The following is a 16276-nucleotide window of genomic DNA, read 5'->3' as shown; positions in this document are numbered from 1 at the left end:
TAAAAGATGATCATAAGGTATAATGGAGAATTATGCTAAGTTGTATTTCCTTTCATCCTTAGTTTGAAGTCTAGCCAAGGGCCTTATTTGTTAAGTTTTGTAACTTGTATGTGATAGTTTGAGTTTTGTGACTTCATATGATTTCATAATGTGTCATCCACAGTATGAAAATGTTTGAGTTGGTTTACAGTCAGAGGGGTTTAATTTACTTGAGAAGTTCATACTAGTGAAAGTTATTGCAATGTTTGACTTTTCTTTAGAGTCCAAGAAAGAGAAAAACAAGACATAGTACAAATCCCCCTCTGGAGTGTCATGTTGGTTGGGTAATGGATTCCAGAGATCACGGGCCAAGAACACCCTCTGTCAGGTACTCTATTTGTCAAACATTGTTTTCTTCTTGATTTTAAGTTTTTTGAAAACAGTAATTAATTAGATACTTGGAAATAACTTACAAATTAATACTAGCAAATTATAGAACAATGAAAATACTAAAGAGAAACCAAAGATGGAGAAGTAAATGCTCTTGGATGATCTTATCTTTTTTCCTAATCTTTTTCTGGAAATTTTGATTGATGTATATCCAAGTTTACTAATTCTTTCCTCAGCTGTGTCCTGTCCAGCCCATCAAAGTAATTCTTTATTTTTGATATCTGTGTCATCTACAGTTTTTTCACTAATCTTTAATTGACTTCCTCACAAGATGGAGGCTCCTGGGCCTACCTGTACCCATGACTTTGCCTTCTATTTTACTGCAGGGCTTATCTCTGCTTTCCCTTGTCTCTCATTGCTCCTTCTTTTGAAAGTTCTTTCTTTCTGGCTCTTTGTGATGTGTATCAGCCATGGTATAGTTCAGTGATGGTGAACCTTTTGAGCTCGGCGTGTCAGCATTTTGAAAAACCCTAACTTAACTCTGGTGCCGTGTCACATATAGAAATTTTTTGATATTTGCAACCATAGTAAAACAAAGACTTACATTTTTTATATTTATTTTATATATTTAAATGCCATTTAACAAAGAAAAATCAACCAAAAAAATGAGTTTGCGTGTCACCTCTGACACGGGTGTCATAGGTTCTCCATCACTGGTATAGTTATTGTAGTGCAATTATTTAATGCTGGCTAATGCTTACTACATTCTTTCAGCAGTGCCCCAGGCACTGTGCTAAATGTTTTACAGGCATTATTTAAATTTTTGTATGTGTCTTCTTCAGATAGTAAATTCAGGGATGGCAGAACCTCAGTGCCTGGCATAGGTAGTATTCAGTAAAAGACCAGGTGAATGAAACTAGTTCTCCCACTTCAAGACAGATATGACCTTGTGTGAACAAATAGTGTTGAATATAGAACTACTTTGTATAACTTTAATTTTCCCAGGGTTTATTAGGTTTGCCTGGGGGATGTCATGAGAAACTTGCTGGGCATGGACAGTTAGTATTGATCTTGATGGATGAGTAAGATTTTAACAGGCCAAGGTAGGAAATAGGTAGAGGATTTAGAAGGGAGGCAATAACAAAGTTACTAGAAATATAAAAATATATCGTAGTGTAGCACATCACTTATATGCACCTGGAGCCTAAGATATGGGAATACCATAATGGGATTTTATGGGAAATGATTCTTGTAAAAATTATGTCAAGGTTTGGTAAGGCCCTTTTGAATATCCTGTTGAGAAAATTGGACTTACTCTGTAGGTAATGGGTTTTGAGCAGCAAAAGTGATGTGATTTAGTTAAATACTTTTCAAACTTTTTGGCCTAAGGACCTTTTTAGACTTGAAAAAATGATTGGACCTCAAAGAGCTTTTGTTTTGGGAGTTATATAATTTACTGAATTAAAAAGTAAAACTGAAAAAATATAAATATTCATTTTAAAATAACAATAATAAACCCATTATAAGTTAATATAATTTAACTGTAATTTGATTTTGTTGAAGTAGAGGAATAAAATTCAGGAAAGGGAGGAATATTTTTTAGCCTTTTCAGATAATTTGAAGATATTCTTGTTTGATATTATACCAAAGATGAATGGGTGGTAGTTTTTTAAAAAAATTTAGTTGCAGTGTGGAATATGAAACCATATCAATGACCTTTTCATACCAGTGATTTTTAAAAATATATATTTTTATTGATTTCAGAGAGAGAAAGGATGAAGGAGAGAGGGATGGAGACATCAATGAGAGAGAATCATTGATTGGCTGCCTCTTGCACGCCCCCTACTGGGGATCAAGCCTGCAACTTGGGCATGTGTCCTTGACTGGAGTCAAACCGGGGACCCTTCAGTCTGTAGACTGACGCTATATCCACTGAGCCAAACCAGCTAGGGCATCTGTTTTAACATTTAAAGCTTCCAGGGGAAGCTTATCTGGTAAATTGTGGTTAATGTTGGTCAGTGTCAGCCTTTGATATGGTAGCAGCTACCTATCTCCCACCTCTCAGCTCTGTGAACAGACTGGAAGATGGCTACCCACTTTATGGTCTGGCTTGCTGGAGTTCTGTGTTTTGACTGCTAACTGCCTCTGATCAACAAGGTGCAGCCACAGTGTCTGGTGTCCATTGTTTCATTGCCCTCTGTCTGAATGTCCTATTTTGGGGGCATTCAAAAAACAACCGCTCATAGAGGGCAATGTAGAAAACTACCACACACGCTCAAGGAACGATGCATGCTCAGAAAAATCCTCAGAAAACTTTAAGCTTTTATCCCAGGCTTCTCTCCAGCATAGAAACACCCTGTAACAATAAAACAAACAAAAACAAAACTGACAAAGCCTTGGGAAAAGGAAGAATCTGATTGCTAGAATTACTACATTATAAGGGTCATGTATATTTTACCACTCACAGAGACTTGTACACACAGACTCCTAAAAAAGTCACCACTAATTTCATTAGAAAAGTCTTTAGGTATTAGTGGAAACTGTCAAACTCATGGGGACAAATACAAGGTTTCCAAAATTTTAATTTTTGCATGAGAGCTCAAATTTTTCCTTGATATTATAGACTAATTTTGTTCATTTTTGTCTTACACAAAACAAAATCTGAATAACCATATTTTATTGGTTATTCTAATTAAAAATGGTATTCTATGAAAAAGTCACTTAGTTCAGCTTACAACTTTATCACACACATGCTTTGACTTAAGGCATTTCTCTTTGAGCTATAACAAATATGCTATAGATTAGGTAACTTAAACTAGAAATCTTCATTTCTCTCAGTTCCAAGGTCAAGGTGCCAACAGATCCAGTGTCTGGTGAGGGACCACTTGCAGTTTTCACATGGCCATCTTGTATCTTTACATGATGGAGAGCAGAGAGAGAGAGAAGCAGCAAGCTCTCTCATGTCTCTTCTTACAAGAAGGGCAAATCCCACTCCTAAGAGCTGTACCCTAATGACTTAATTACTTCTTAATGCCATCACATTGGGGGCTAGGAATGAAATAGACATTTAGTCGATTGACTTTGATTTGTCACAAAAGTGTTTTTGCTTCCTCCCATCCCATATTTTTCTAATTGTGATAAAAAAAACATAACATAAAATTTAGTGTCTCAGCTATTTTTAAGTGTACTGTTCAGTAGTGATAAGTATAGTCATTTGGTTGTAAAACATCTCCAGAACTTTCTCATTTTGCTAAAGAAAGTTTCTGCTCCATTTTGTCACACACAATAGGACATATACTCAAGGGTTGAGATTTCATGAAAAATTTTTTTTTGCTTCATCAAGGACATCAGAAATTGCAAGTGCATAGCAATAAATAATACAAGCGCTAGAAAATGAAATTTGGTGCCACTGTCTCAGTTTGCATCAGTGATTATATACACCATTGCTTTAGTATTATCAGTATGAATGTTAACATGGTAAGTTTAGCAAATACGATTTTAGTTTGACCTTGCAGAATTCCTGGGATCCCTTTAAGCATCCACAGACCACAGATTGAGAACCAACAATATAGAACAATGTCTGAGGAAGATAACTTTGGTGGCAAGATAGAGGGAGGGAGATGGAAAAACAAAGATAACGGTTAGTTCCATTGAAAGCGTCAGAAAGTATAATTTGAATAATGGAGTGCAAAAAAAAAAAAGATGGATTTAGGAAATATTTCAGAAGTGGAATTGATTTACAAAATTGCAGGTATGTGAAATTATTGTCTTTATGCCAGGTTTTATTCATTATTTTCACTTACTCAATTTACATCATTAGCCTAATTACTCAAGAAAATTGAAAAATTTTCTACTACTACAAAAAATTATCTAAACTAAATAAAGGATCTGGAAGAGGAATAAGCTAGCTATTCAGTTATCTGCTTCTAGTTATTATTTTAGGTTCAGAATTTATGACTTTTTAAATCAACTTCTGAATTTACCTGTGTATTGAGCATAAATTCTATGTCATTTGTCCATTGCTCATATTCTCAGCAGTGAACCAGTAGTGCAAATCGGTTTAAACACTTGGTTCTTGATATTTTAGTTTGAAGGCTTTCCCTCCCCCCCCCCCCCCCCCTCAAACAGCAGTTCAAATGCTTCACCTTCAGAAGGTTCCCAACTCATAGGAAGTTATGGATGTACTCCTCACTCATTCCCGAAGTTCCAGCATCCTTCTCATGAACTTTTGAAGGAAAATGGCTTTACCCAGCAAGTGTACCACAAATATCATCGAAGATGCCTAAGTGGTAAGACACTTGTCTTTTACGTAGCTATATTTAAAATTAAAATGTAATTCTAAAAATTTCAAATTGTGACATTTAATATTAGGTTAAGATATTCTTTTATTTGTTTTACTTATAGTTACCTTAAGTAAATATGTTTACATATATTCTTATTCATGTATTTTGTAGCTTAGACACATCCTATATAATAAAAGCCTAATATGCTAAGTGTCCAGTTGGCCATTCAACCAATCAAAGTATAATATGCTAATGATACGCTAAAGCCACTCAACCGCTCACTATGACGTGCACTGACCACCAGGGGGCAGACAGTCGACCAGTCGCTATGACATGCACTGATCACCAGGGGGCAGATGCTCCTACTGGTAGGTTAGCTTACTGCTGGGGTCTGGCCAATTGGGACTGAGCAAGATGGGCCGGACACACCCTGGAGCCCTCCCTCGGTCCCTCCCCAGCTGGCCAACCTCCTGCGTCCCTCCCCAGCCCCGATTGTGCACAGGTGGGCTCCCTCGGCCTGGCCTCCGCCCTCTTGCAATCTGGGACCTCTCAGGGGATGTCGGAGAGCTGGTTTTGGCCCGATCCTGCAGGCCAGGCCAAGGGACCCCACTGGTGTACAAATTTGTGCACCGGGCCTCTAGTTAAGAAATAAAGTTTAAAAAAAAAAAAAAAGAAAGTTTACCATATTCTTGTTACTTTTGACAAATGCTTAAATTTATTTAGAAGAAACCCAAATACGTTTTGAGGATTAATATGTTTCAGTTTTCTTTAAGTTATGTAAAACATCTGTTGTTTTGCTTTCAGTAAGTATCTTTACTTTAAAAATGTTTTATTATTTTAACTTTTTCCAGACAGAAAGCGCTTGGGAGTTGGCCAGTCCCAAGAAATGAATACTCTCTTTCGTTTCTGGTCCTTTTTCCTCAGAGACCACTTCAATAAAAAAATGTACGAGGAATTTAAACAACTTGCTTGGGAAGATGCAAAAGAAAATTACAGGTCCAATATTTTTTTGTATTTTTACACTTGGAGAGATTTTTTAAAAATAAAAACTAGGACTGAAAAGTAGCCCAATTTTGAACTGTGAAAGTAGCCTGCATAACTGGAGGGAGGCTGTTCTAGTGTCTGTTGCTGCACACCGAAGTACCCCCAAACTCAGACGCTTAAAACAACAAACATTTATTAATCCATAGTTTCTATGGGTCAGGACCCCAGGAACAGCTTAGCTGGGTTGTTCTTGTTCTATTCTCTTAGGAAATTGCAGTTGAAGTGTTGGATAGGGCGACAGACTTGACTGGCTGGAGGATCCTCTTCAAGCTCACTCACATGGCTATGGGCAGGAGCCTTTAGGTCTTGACCATACAGGCCTCTGCTTAGGGCATCTCACGACATGACTCAGAGCTGGTGAACCACGAAAGAGGGAGAACTTCTAAGAGGGATGCCTCAGTGTCATGTATAATCTATACTTGAAAGTGACATACTGTCACTTCTGCCATTTTGTGTCATTCATAGACCCACCCTGATACAGTGTGGGAGGGCATTGTACAAGATTGTGAATACCAGGAGGTGGGATCATTTGGGACCATTTTAGGGATGGCATAAAGGCCAAATGACATTTGAAAGATTTCTCTCTCTCTTGTTCCCACTATTACAGACTTCCCTTGCATGTGCATATATGTCCCCAAATTAATATGTGCTTGAGCCAAGAAAAACTAAGACCTCTCATGATATGACCTGATTTACCTGTCCAATTTCATTTTTACTGCAGTTAGTGCTCTAGACAGCAGTGGTACTGAACTATGTGTTCTCTGAGTGAACCAAGCTCTCTAGCATCCAAATTGTCTTTAGATATCCTTACCTGTTTGTTCTTTTCTTTCTCCCTCTGCTTTGCTAACTCGTTCTTTTTGTCCAGGGGTACTCAAACTTTTTAAACGGGGGGCCAGTTCACTGTCCCTCAGACTGTTGGAGGGCCGGACTATAGTTTAAAAAAAAACTATGAACAAATTCCTATGCACACTGCACATATCTTATTTTGAAGAAAAAAACGAAACGGGAACAAATACAATATCTGTATTTGCATGTGGCTCACGGGCCGTAGTTTGAGGACCCCTAGTTAAACCTTGCTTTTTTTTTTTTTTGAGGAAATGTTCAAGGGGAATTTTGAGAGTGCCTATAAGGCTGAGTTGAGACCAGACCAAGAGAGTGAGAAAGAACATGGAGTGGACTACTACAAGCTATTTATTCCTGGGTAAAGGGAGGAAGAAGTAGTGATGGAAAGAAGAAAAAGATAATTTTCCACTCAGTATTTTCTAAATTTACCTCTCTTCAAGGTCTAAAAATGGGTTCCTCTTGTAAATCTCAAGTAAAAATATATTGTTAGCCCTAGCTGGTTTGGTTCAGTGGATAGAGCAGTGACCTACAGACCAAAGTACTGGGTTTGATTCTGGTCGAGGGCACATGCCTGGGGTTGCAGGCTCGATCCCCAGTAGGGGGCGTGCAGGAGGCAGCCAATCAGTGATTCTCTCTCATCATTTATGTTTCTCTCTCTCCCTCTTCCTCTCCCTTTTTCTTTGAAATCAGTAAAAAAAAAAAAAAAAAAAAAAAAAAAAGATATTGTGATCTTTAAGAGGGAAAAATTTGCTGCAAGAAAATATTTTAGAAAACATTACATTTGCACTGACTTGTAAAAATAAAGCCCATTTAATTTGCATCTTATCTTGGTAAGGAATGACAGGCACATGTCATTGCTAGCTAGTTTACCAGATTTGACATAAAAGGCAAACTTGGCCATTTCTGATCTCGATGCTAACATTCACAGTGTGGTTTGTAACCCATTGAAGAGTTGAGAAATCAATGTAGTGATTCTGACTTGCTTAAAAATAAACTGTAGAAAATACAGTACGACTGCACTGAACATAGTAAGATTAAATTATCTCGTAATTCATAGAAATTTAAGAGTAGTTCGAAAAACTTATATGTGCTTTTATGTACACACACAGTATATATGAGTGTTGTATTGACTTGTTCACAAATTAAAATATTTTTCTTACAATTAAACTCAGAAAAGTTTGAAAGCCATGCTTATAATTAATTTCAGCATATTTTGCTATTTAATAAACAAACTATTTTTCTGCAGGACTTTCTAATACTTTTCTGATTCCATTCCTACCCAAGTCTAGGTTGGGAGTTCCTTCTCTGTGTATGTTTCTAATAGCTTTTCAACATCTTTTATAATTTTGGGTCTGTTTCTTCAGTGTTCATGACTAGACTGGATTAGCTATTTCTTAGGAAGTAGAGCATAATAGTTCAGCACTGGGAGGCTTTGAAATGAGACATAGTTTTGAGTTCTAGCCCATTAATTTATTGTGACTGGCAAATTATAACCCCCCCAAGCTTTAGGTTAGTTATAAAGTTGGGGAAATTATGGTAGATACCCTTGTAAGGTTATTGTGAAGATTAAACAAAACACCATGTAAAGGTCTTAACATATTTACCTGATGCATAGCAAGTGCTCAATGAGTGGTCATTATTATTAGGAAGAAGATTTTTACTAAATATATCCATTGACAATAAGTAACATTAAGATGTTTTCAAGGAGGGAGAGAAATAATATTTATTACATATCTTTAATGTGCCAGCCATGGTCTAAGTGCTTTACAATTAGTATCTCATGTATTCTTAAAAAGTAGGATATTTTTATCCCTACTTAAAGGGATATAGTTATAAGCCTAGAATTCAAATATAGTTTTTTCTGGTTCTTAGTCTTTGAGCAGTCTCACAGTGAGTGGTACGTGAATAAATGACAACTAAGATGCTGGTCACTTGCCCTGCTCTTCATCTAGCAGTTATGCTGCATATTTGGGTTGTGTTATTAATGTTATACTTTTGGTCTTTGGAATTGATTTGCTAAAATTTAAGAGTAAAACTCAAATGTTGTAGTAGTCTATTAGCTCTTTCCAATAATCTAAAAATTCTAACATTCCTCTAAAATATTAATTTGATAAAACCCAAAAGTTCTAAATTCTGCTTTTCAGAGAGAAAAGAAGAAAGGGGCTTAGGCTTCATCCCCAAAGATGCTAATTTTAATGGTTTTCAGTGGAGCCTGCACATCAGTATTTTTTAAAAGCTCCCAGATGATTCTTAGATGTAGCCAAGGTTGAGAACCACTGATATCAATGTAATATGATCCCTTAAGAAGAGAGTCAAGGCAGATTTGTCATTCTGGACTGGTGTTCCTTTAATCCTTCCTTCCCTTAACCTTCAGTCAAACAAGCTCAAGAGTAGCATCACTTATGGCTACCAGAGCACAGGGCTCCAGTTCATCTGTGGGTGTGTAGTTGGTAGTCCTGCATTTCTCTTGGCAGGTTGATATTCTTCTGGACTATTACTCTTTATTTTGTAAATCAGCTAATTACAAAACACACACACACCCTCCTTCTCTAATACACTGAGGCACCCAGATTGACAAGGATTTTAAAAATGAGGAATATTTTGTGGCATATTTTAGTTGAGTGAGCTAGACATGGCCCTTACACTGCTGTCCTGTTGATTTTGTCTGCTCTCGTGAGTTCTACTCATCACCGTTAGTTGGAGGTTGAGCCCATGTAGTTTGCTGATCCACTATCCACAGCTTGTCTCAGGCTCTCTTGGAAATCTTTAAAATTTTCTTGTCTGAATTTTTTTCCCAGTCCATAACTATAAAACCTGAAAAAAATTCTTCCACCCGAGGGGAAGGGAACAGGAGAGAGACACTGAGAAACATCGATGTGAGAGAGACCCATCGATTGGTTGCCTCCTGCACATGCCCCGACCAGGGCTAGGGATTGAGCCTGCAGCTCAGGTACCTGCCCTTGACCAGAATCAAACCCAGGACCCTTTAGTCTGTGGGCCAATATTCCACTGAGCCAAACCGGCTAGGGCTCCAATTTTCTAGGTACTTAAAAGAGGAAAACAAGGACATTTGTTTTCTGATTTATTTAGTGATTAAAATTCTTTTAGGCAGCCGCAGCCGCAGTCGCAGCGGCAGCCGCTCCCGCTCCCCTCAGGTGGGTGAGTCTGGAAGCACTTTGGAGGGTCTGGGGCTCGAACATAAGCGGTCCCCGTCCACTTCACCGGAGAAAGAACCCAGTCGCCAGGAAAGGTCTCGGTCCCGGGGGGGGGGGGGGGGGGGGGGGGGAGAAGGAGCCGCTCTGGGTCCCCGCACGGAAGACGCTACAGACCCCCAAGACGACATAGATCCACATCTCCTTCTCCTTCTCGACTGAAAGAAAGAAGAGATGATGAAAAGAAAGAAACAAAGAGCAAAGAAGAGGAAGATTTAGAGGGCAAAACAGAAGAAATAGAAATGATGAAGGTAATGGGATTTTCCGCTTTTGACTCAACAAAAGGAAAAAGGTTGGTTGGCTGTGTAAATGCCTATGCCGTAAATATATCTCAGAAATACAGAGAGAGAGAAGAGGAGAAGAGAAGAGAGAGAGAGAAGCACGAGAGAGAAATGATAGGCGGTATCGTTCCCGCACCCCGACCAGGGACCGATACCGCGGCTCAAGCGGGCGCCACGACCGGGACTCTACCGGAGACACCACAGTTCACGGGACTACGCTCATTCAGCGGAGCCACACCGGCCTAGGCTAAAATTACAGATTTAAAATAGATCTCCCCTGAATTACTCACCTAGATTGATTATGCAGGACATGAATTGCAAAGGTGGATTCAACAGACCTTTGGATTTCATTGCGTGAGAATTGAAATGTTGAAGAATGGTTGTTTTTTCCTTCATCTTGATCAGAAGAGTGGATTTTGTTTTGTTTTTTGTATTTCATATGCATCAAAACAGGATCACAGTCCTTTGTAAAGTAAGAAAATTTTACCTATGATGTGTGCAGTTCGCTTACCTTGCCTCAAAAGAAGAAATGTTAAATATTTCATTTTTTTCTTTTAGGAAGTATCATTTGGAGCAATCATCAACCCCATTTTTTTTTCTTTTTTCTTTTTTTTGTCTTTATTCCTGTGGAAGCTGTATATGTTTTCTTCTTGGGTGCTTGATAGGACTTCTTAAAACACGTAAAAATAATTTGGATGTAAGCTTCTCAAATAAAGCGATATTTCTACCCTCAAAAAAAAAAATTCTTTTAGCAAAATGTCTTTTATGAAATGTACTTTATCGACTGGGTCAACAACACCTAAGGTTTAGAGCATACGAGTATGGTCTTTATCTCTCTAGAGTAAAGATTATGTTCAAGAATATTTAATACCATGCACAAACACACCATTATAAACCTTGGTTTGGGAAAAATCTAAAACATTCCCAATTTATCATTAAATCTTTTGACTAATTCCTTAGCAATTCCAGAGAGAGATCTTTTGTCAGTCCAAAGAAGTTATATTCTCGTCCAAGGGTTCCTCTCATTCTCCATGTTCCCAGTGTACCTCCAGGAGTGCTATGGCTGAGTCAACAAAAACAGCAAAGCCAACTATGGATTACTAGTTACTGCTTCAACTAAACATCTGCATGCTAAACATTTAAAACATTTTTTGTTTGTTTGGGGTTATTTGTGCCATATTTGCTTGTATCAGTGCTGTTAAATAAGAGATAGTGATATTGTCATGGCAAAAAAATTATGAGTATTTTATTTCTTTTTCATAGGTATGGATTAGAATGTCTTTTCAGGTTTTATAGTTACGGACTGGAAAAAAAATTCAGACAAGAAATTTTTAAGGATTTCCAAGAAGAAACCAAAAAAGACTACGAATCTGGTAACAAAACAAAAACTAACTTATTCTGTTTGTTCATTGTAAACCTGAGTATCAATGAATAGGGAATTCATAACTTTGTCTTCAAAGCAGACCACTTAATATCTTCAGGCCCCTAGTTGGTGCTTGATGAAGGTTGGGGCACCATAAGGAATAAGACCTTTCCTGTGAAGAGTTGTATTTGTCATTATTCACTTGACAAATGTGGCTACTCACTGATATTCTGTTACATAAGAATTCTGTGTAGCATCAGTGGATGTGCCTGGAATGGTGGGGCAGCACAGTGGGTAACAGCACAGGGCCTGGGTGAGGTCCGAGTCCCATTTCCACTGCTTATTAGCTATGTGATGTTGGGCAAGTTACTTAACCTTGTTAGTTTCAGCTTATTCACAAGTAATATATACAAAAGCAACTATATTCCAGGGTTGTATATGCTTCAGATTAGTTTAATATGTAATAAACCACTGTATATAGTAAATGCTCAATGTTAGCTGCCTTTATTCATTAAAATGTCTTATTCTCAAGACTTAAGTAATGTGTGTATTGGAAGGTAAATTGTTTATTGCTGGTAGGATTATGTTCAATATGAACCATTTTTTTTAAAATTCTATGTAATTATGTATATTCTTTTCTGTTATTAGGTCAATTGTATGGATTAGAAAAGTTTTGGGCTTATCTAAAATATTCTCAATCTAAGACACAGTCTATTGACCCAAAACTTCAGGAATACCTCTGTAGCTTTAAGAGGTTAGAAGACTTCCGCGTTGATGTAAGTTTTAAGTCCTTTCCTCTGTATTACTAATTTTATTTTTTAACTTTTTATTTTGAAAATTTAACTTTCCAGTTTTGAAATCAAACTTTAAAGCAGGTACAAAAATAGTAGAGAATTCCCATATACTCTTTTACCTAGAATTCCCAAATGTTAACATCTTACATAACTACAGTGCAATTGTCAGTTCACTTCAATGTTGATATGTTCCTATAGTTAAATTATAGATTTAGTAACTTTTATGTGGATATGTTGCAAATTTCTCACTTAGCAGCTTGAAATTTTTTCACCTTTGATATACTTTTATAGTTTTTGTAACATATGCTGATGTAACATGAATCTTGGGTTCCCTGCATAATAAAATTAGGCGAGAATGTTAGGTGCATCTGTAGAGATAATAGGGTAGGCTTTAAACAATGTGATTTTAAAAGAGGAAAGCATTAGAAAAAGAATGGGATGAACATAAAAAGATAAAAAGGATGAAGAAGAGAACAGAGAAATCAGAAAAGACAAAGAAGCATCAGGACGTATAAAATAGAGATGAAAGGAAGGCTAGGTTCATCGCTACTTAGTACTGTAATATGTCTTGAAATTTTGTATCTAAATGGATTAGATCAGTAGTCGCCAACCTTGCGGACCTCACAGACCACCAGTGGTCTGCAAACCACCGGTTGGTGACCGCAGCTCCAAAGGTTTTCTTAAACCAGTGGTCAACAACCTTTTGGATCTCATAGACCACTGGTTGGCGACTGCTGGATTAGATGGCTCAGGGATGGAGTTAATGGAATGAAGAGCTGTGTTTCTAGAGTGGCCTAACCATTTCTGTCACAGAGACATCCCTGCTATCTTTATAATAGTGACTTTTGTCCTTTCTGAATTGAAGCTAAGAATTCAGGCCTCCACTTTCAAATACAATAGAATATTGGTGGAGGAGATTATGGTCTTAACTTGTTTTCAAATGAAAATATTTGGTTGTGTGTCATTGTGGGCTCTAAAATCTTGGTCACTGGAAAGGCCTAAAAGACTGATTTTAAAAAATGCAGGATACCTTTCTTCTACCTGCCTCTCTGTCCTTGCTGTCTGAAGGGGTTGGATATTTATGTTTGAAAGTGTTTAAATGTAGTACTATCAGTAATGCTCTCCAGTCCTTATCCTAGAAATTTGAGATAAACCTTCAAACTTGCTGAAGGTGTTTGACTTGGTATCTCTTTTTCCCCCCGTTGCTTCCATTTATCTGTTTGTTAAACATTGCCATTTAAGCAAGCCTAGGATAGGAGGTTATGGCTGAGGAAGGGACTAAAGTTATAAATGCTTAACATTTGATAGAGGTTGAATAAAGATGGAAAATAATCCTTGTGAAACATTTTCTTGAACCCAAGCTTACACTTATTACCTGCTGTGTAGTTCAAGCCCTAAAACATAAGAGATGCTTGATAAACATGTGTTGAGTGAAAGAATGAAAAAATACTAGCAAGATGATTTAATTGGAAGGACATTCAAGTTAATACCTTAAATTGCTGTTAAGTTTTTTGTATACTAATAAAATCTGCTGAAGCACAAACAGTCTCCTCTTTGTTGGAAAAGCCTGGCCTTAGCTTTTAAATGGAGGAAAAATAGTATAATCGTTACTGTGTTGTCTTTCATAATTTGCAGCCCCCCATTAGTGAGGAATTTGGAAGAAAACGACATTCATCTACTTCTGATTCAGAGAGTGATCATCATAGACTTCCATCTAATTCCTCCACAAAGTCACCAAATGCTGCTAAGCCTGCATCTGCCAGTCAACTTCAGGTTCCAATACATTCTCCCAGAAGGAATATGTCACAGGAGTCCAGTGACAATTCACACCAGAACAGTGCTGCCTCAGTCTCCACAAATGGTGAAATGTCTGAGAAGTAGATGCTTATGAAAGTTGCTTGCCCTTGAAATCAACATTTACATCAATATTTATTTGGGAAAACCTGATGTTTAATTGTGACGATCAGAAAAAAGAAGAAGGAAGAAAAGTGGTACCTTTTTTTTCCATAGCAAGATAAATTCTAAAAATGTTTTCCCTGACTTCATGAACAGGATAGTTTTGGTGATCTATTATAGAGATCCTCTAGTAATGAATAGGTCTCAGTATTTCTTTTTCAAGGCCATTGTTTACAAGAACAGCATTCCTTAAAATATATTCAAAAACAACACAAGGAATGCCTAACATTTCAGGTCATACTTCTTAAAGAAGATATAGTATGTTGTATTCATCTATAGAGCTTTCTTAAAGAATCTAATTACCCCACTATCAATTCATATTTGAAATTAAAAACGAAGATTACGTAAATATTTTTTAATTCAGAAAAAGAATATGAAATGATACATTTGCTTTTAGATGTGTAAAGAAAACCTTTTTGTTGTTGTTTTTGTTTTAACAAAAGTAGAAATATATTGCAGTTATATTAAAGCATACGCACTTTGGATGCAAGATTTTCCTTTTCCCCCTGTGAGTTTAACCTCATGATTTCTATAGTTATTGTTGTGTTGGTGTGGAGTATTGTAAATTGGCATTAGCTGTTTACATATTAGGAGTGATTTACTTTTTGTGATTCTACATAAACCTGCAAAAGCAATTGAAAAGTAGTGAAAACTGGGTTGGAATGTTGTCCTAAATTAATTAAATTTTGCACTGTTTTGAATGCATCAGCTCTTTGTACATCTGCAGGTGGGTATATCACAAACAGATTATCTTCAATTTAAAAGGAGCACTTAGATTTCCTTTTTGTTTCTTTTAGTTTTTTATGCTTGTGTTTTCAAGAGTTATAGTACATTGATTTCTAATTTTATTGCTATTGCAACTGATGTAAATGATAGTTTCAGTTTTTGTGGGAATTTAAAAATAAAGCACTTTCTAAGTTATTTGAATTGATTTTTCATTACTTTTGTTTAGTTGTAATATTCAAACATTGCTATTAGAAGACCATTATATTTTGTGAATAAAGTTTCAGTTATAAACATATTCATTTTTATTTAGCACATATTTTCTTGTATTGGTAGTAACAGCTGGTTTAATACACTGAATTAATTTATTATTTTCTTTTTGGTGTCTTTTTCCTATAGAATGGCAACACTGAAATACATATAATCTTGTTTGGATAAATGAGCTATTTAATAAGAGATGTTCATTAGATTATTTCCCATGCATAAATAACTTTCAGTTTTATAATATTTAATATTTGGGGGATCATTTTGATAAGAAACAGTCAAATTTGAATATTTAGAAAATAAAATAAATTTTACTTAGAGTTTTGAATAGACAATGCAAAACAGCTAATGAATTAGGATAATAAATGTTTAAATGTTTTCTTAAGTGGATATGTAGCTTTGGCTTTTCAGTAAGAAATTACCAAACCATGCTTATTCCCTTTAAGTCATCTCTTGAAATGATCTAAAATTTTTCTCTCAATATCCCTTTTTTTTTTTGAACACATACATTTGAAACCTGTATTTAATATAAGATTTTTTGTACTTACCTAAATTTGATTGGAAAATTGTATATTTTATATGAAAATATAGTAATCAAGAATTTTGTGATGTGTAATAAATTAGTAATTTCTATCACATTTTTATTATAAAATTAATGTCTGTACATTGCGGAACTTAGAAAAGCACAAAGAATAAAAGTACCTTTTTAAAACAGAAAAAACAAAATTGGTATGGTATACATATAGCATAATAATCTGTTTTCTCACATGGAGGTGAGCATTTTACTGATGCCATTGATATTTCCACAACATGACTTTTACCATTTACATAGTGTTCCAGCATGTGGACTCACCATAGTTTATTTAGCTATCATCTATTTTTTTTTTAAGCTATCATCTATTGTACTCACCGTAGTTTATTTAACTATCAGCTATTGTTTAACTTTAGCTTGTGGGAAGGTTTGGGTTCTTTACAATCAGCAATTTAATAACATCCCTATAGATAAAATCTTTTATGTATAAACTTGGAGTTATTGCCTAGCATAAATTCCTGAAGTTGAAATTCTAAGTAAAAATGAATTCCCATTTAACGTACTACTCTAAGATGGTTGCACAGTTTATACTTTCTTCAGCATGTTTTCCTA

General features: G+C 36.1%; 1 protein-coding gene across 21 annotated transcripts in view; it reads left to right on the top strand.

Moving 5' to 3' along the window:
- LARP1B (La ribonucleoprotein 1B) overlaps positions 1 to 15066 on the top strand; it is a 91983-nt gene extending 76917 nt beyond the window's left edge. For 8 of the 21 annotated variants that reach the window (XM_059698055.1, XM_059698056.1, XM_059698054.1 and 5 more), the window contains 6 exons: positions 261 to 367; positions 4498 to 4658; positions 5504 to 5648; positions 11296 to 11405; positions 12044 to 12171; positions 13825 to 15066. In XM_059698055.1, the coding sequence (XP_059554038.1) occupies positions 261 to 367; positions 4498 to 4658; positions 5504 to 5648; positions 11296 to 11405; positions 12044 to 12171; positions 13825 to 14070 (897 nt within the window). In that variant the 3' untranslated portion in view covers positions 14071 to 15066. Of the gene's footprint in view, positions 1 to 260; positions 368 to 3207; positions 4099 to 4456; positions 4659 to 5503; positions 5649 to 11295; positions 11406 to 12043; positions 12172 to 13824 lie in introns of those variants that run through there. The other 13 variants (XM_059698060.1, XM_059698058.1, XR_009453048.1 and 10 more) reach the window with 11 other exon arrangements.
- The last annotated feature ends 1210 nt before the right edge of the window (positions 15067 to 16276 follow it).

Source organism: Myotis daubentonii, chromosome 5, assembly GCF_963259705.1.
Source record: "Myotis daubentonii chromosome 5, mMyoDau2.1, whole genome shotgun sequence".
Taxonomy (NCBI): Eukaryota; Metazoa; Chordata; class Mammalia; order Chiroptera; family Vespertilionidae; genus Myotis; species Myotis daubentonii.
This window is presented reverse-complemented; position numbering and strand designations above follow the sequence as displayed.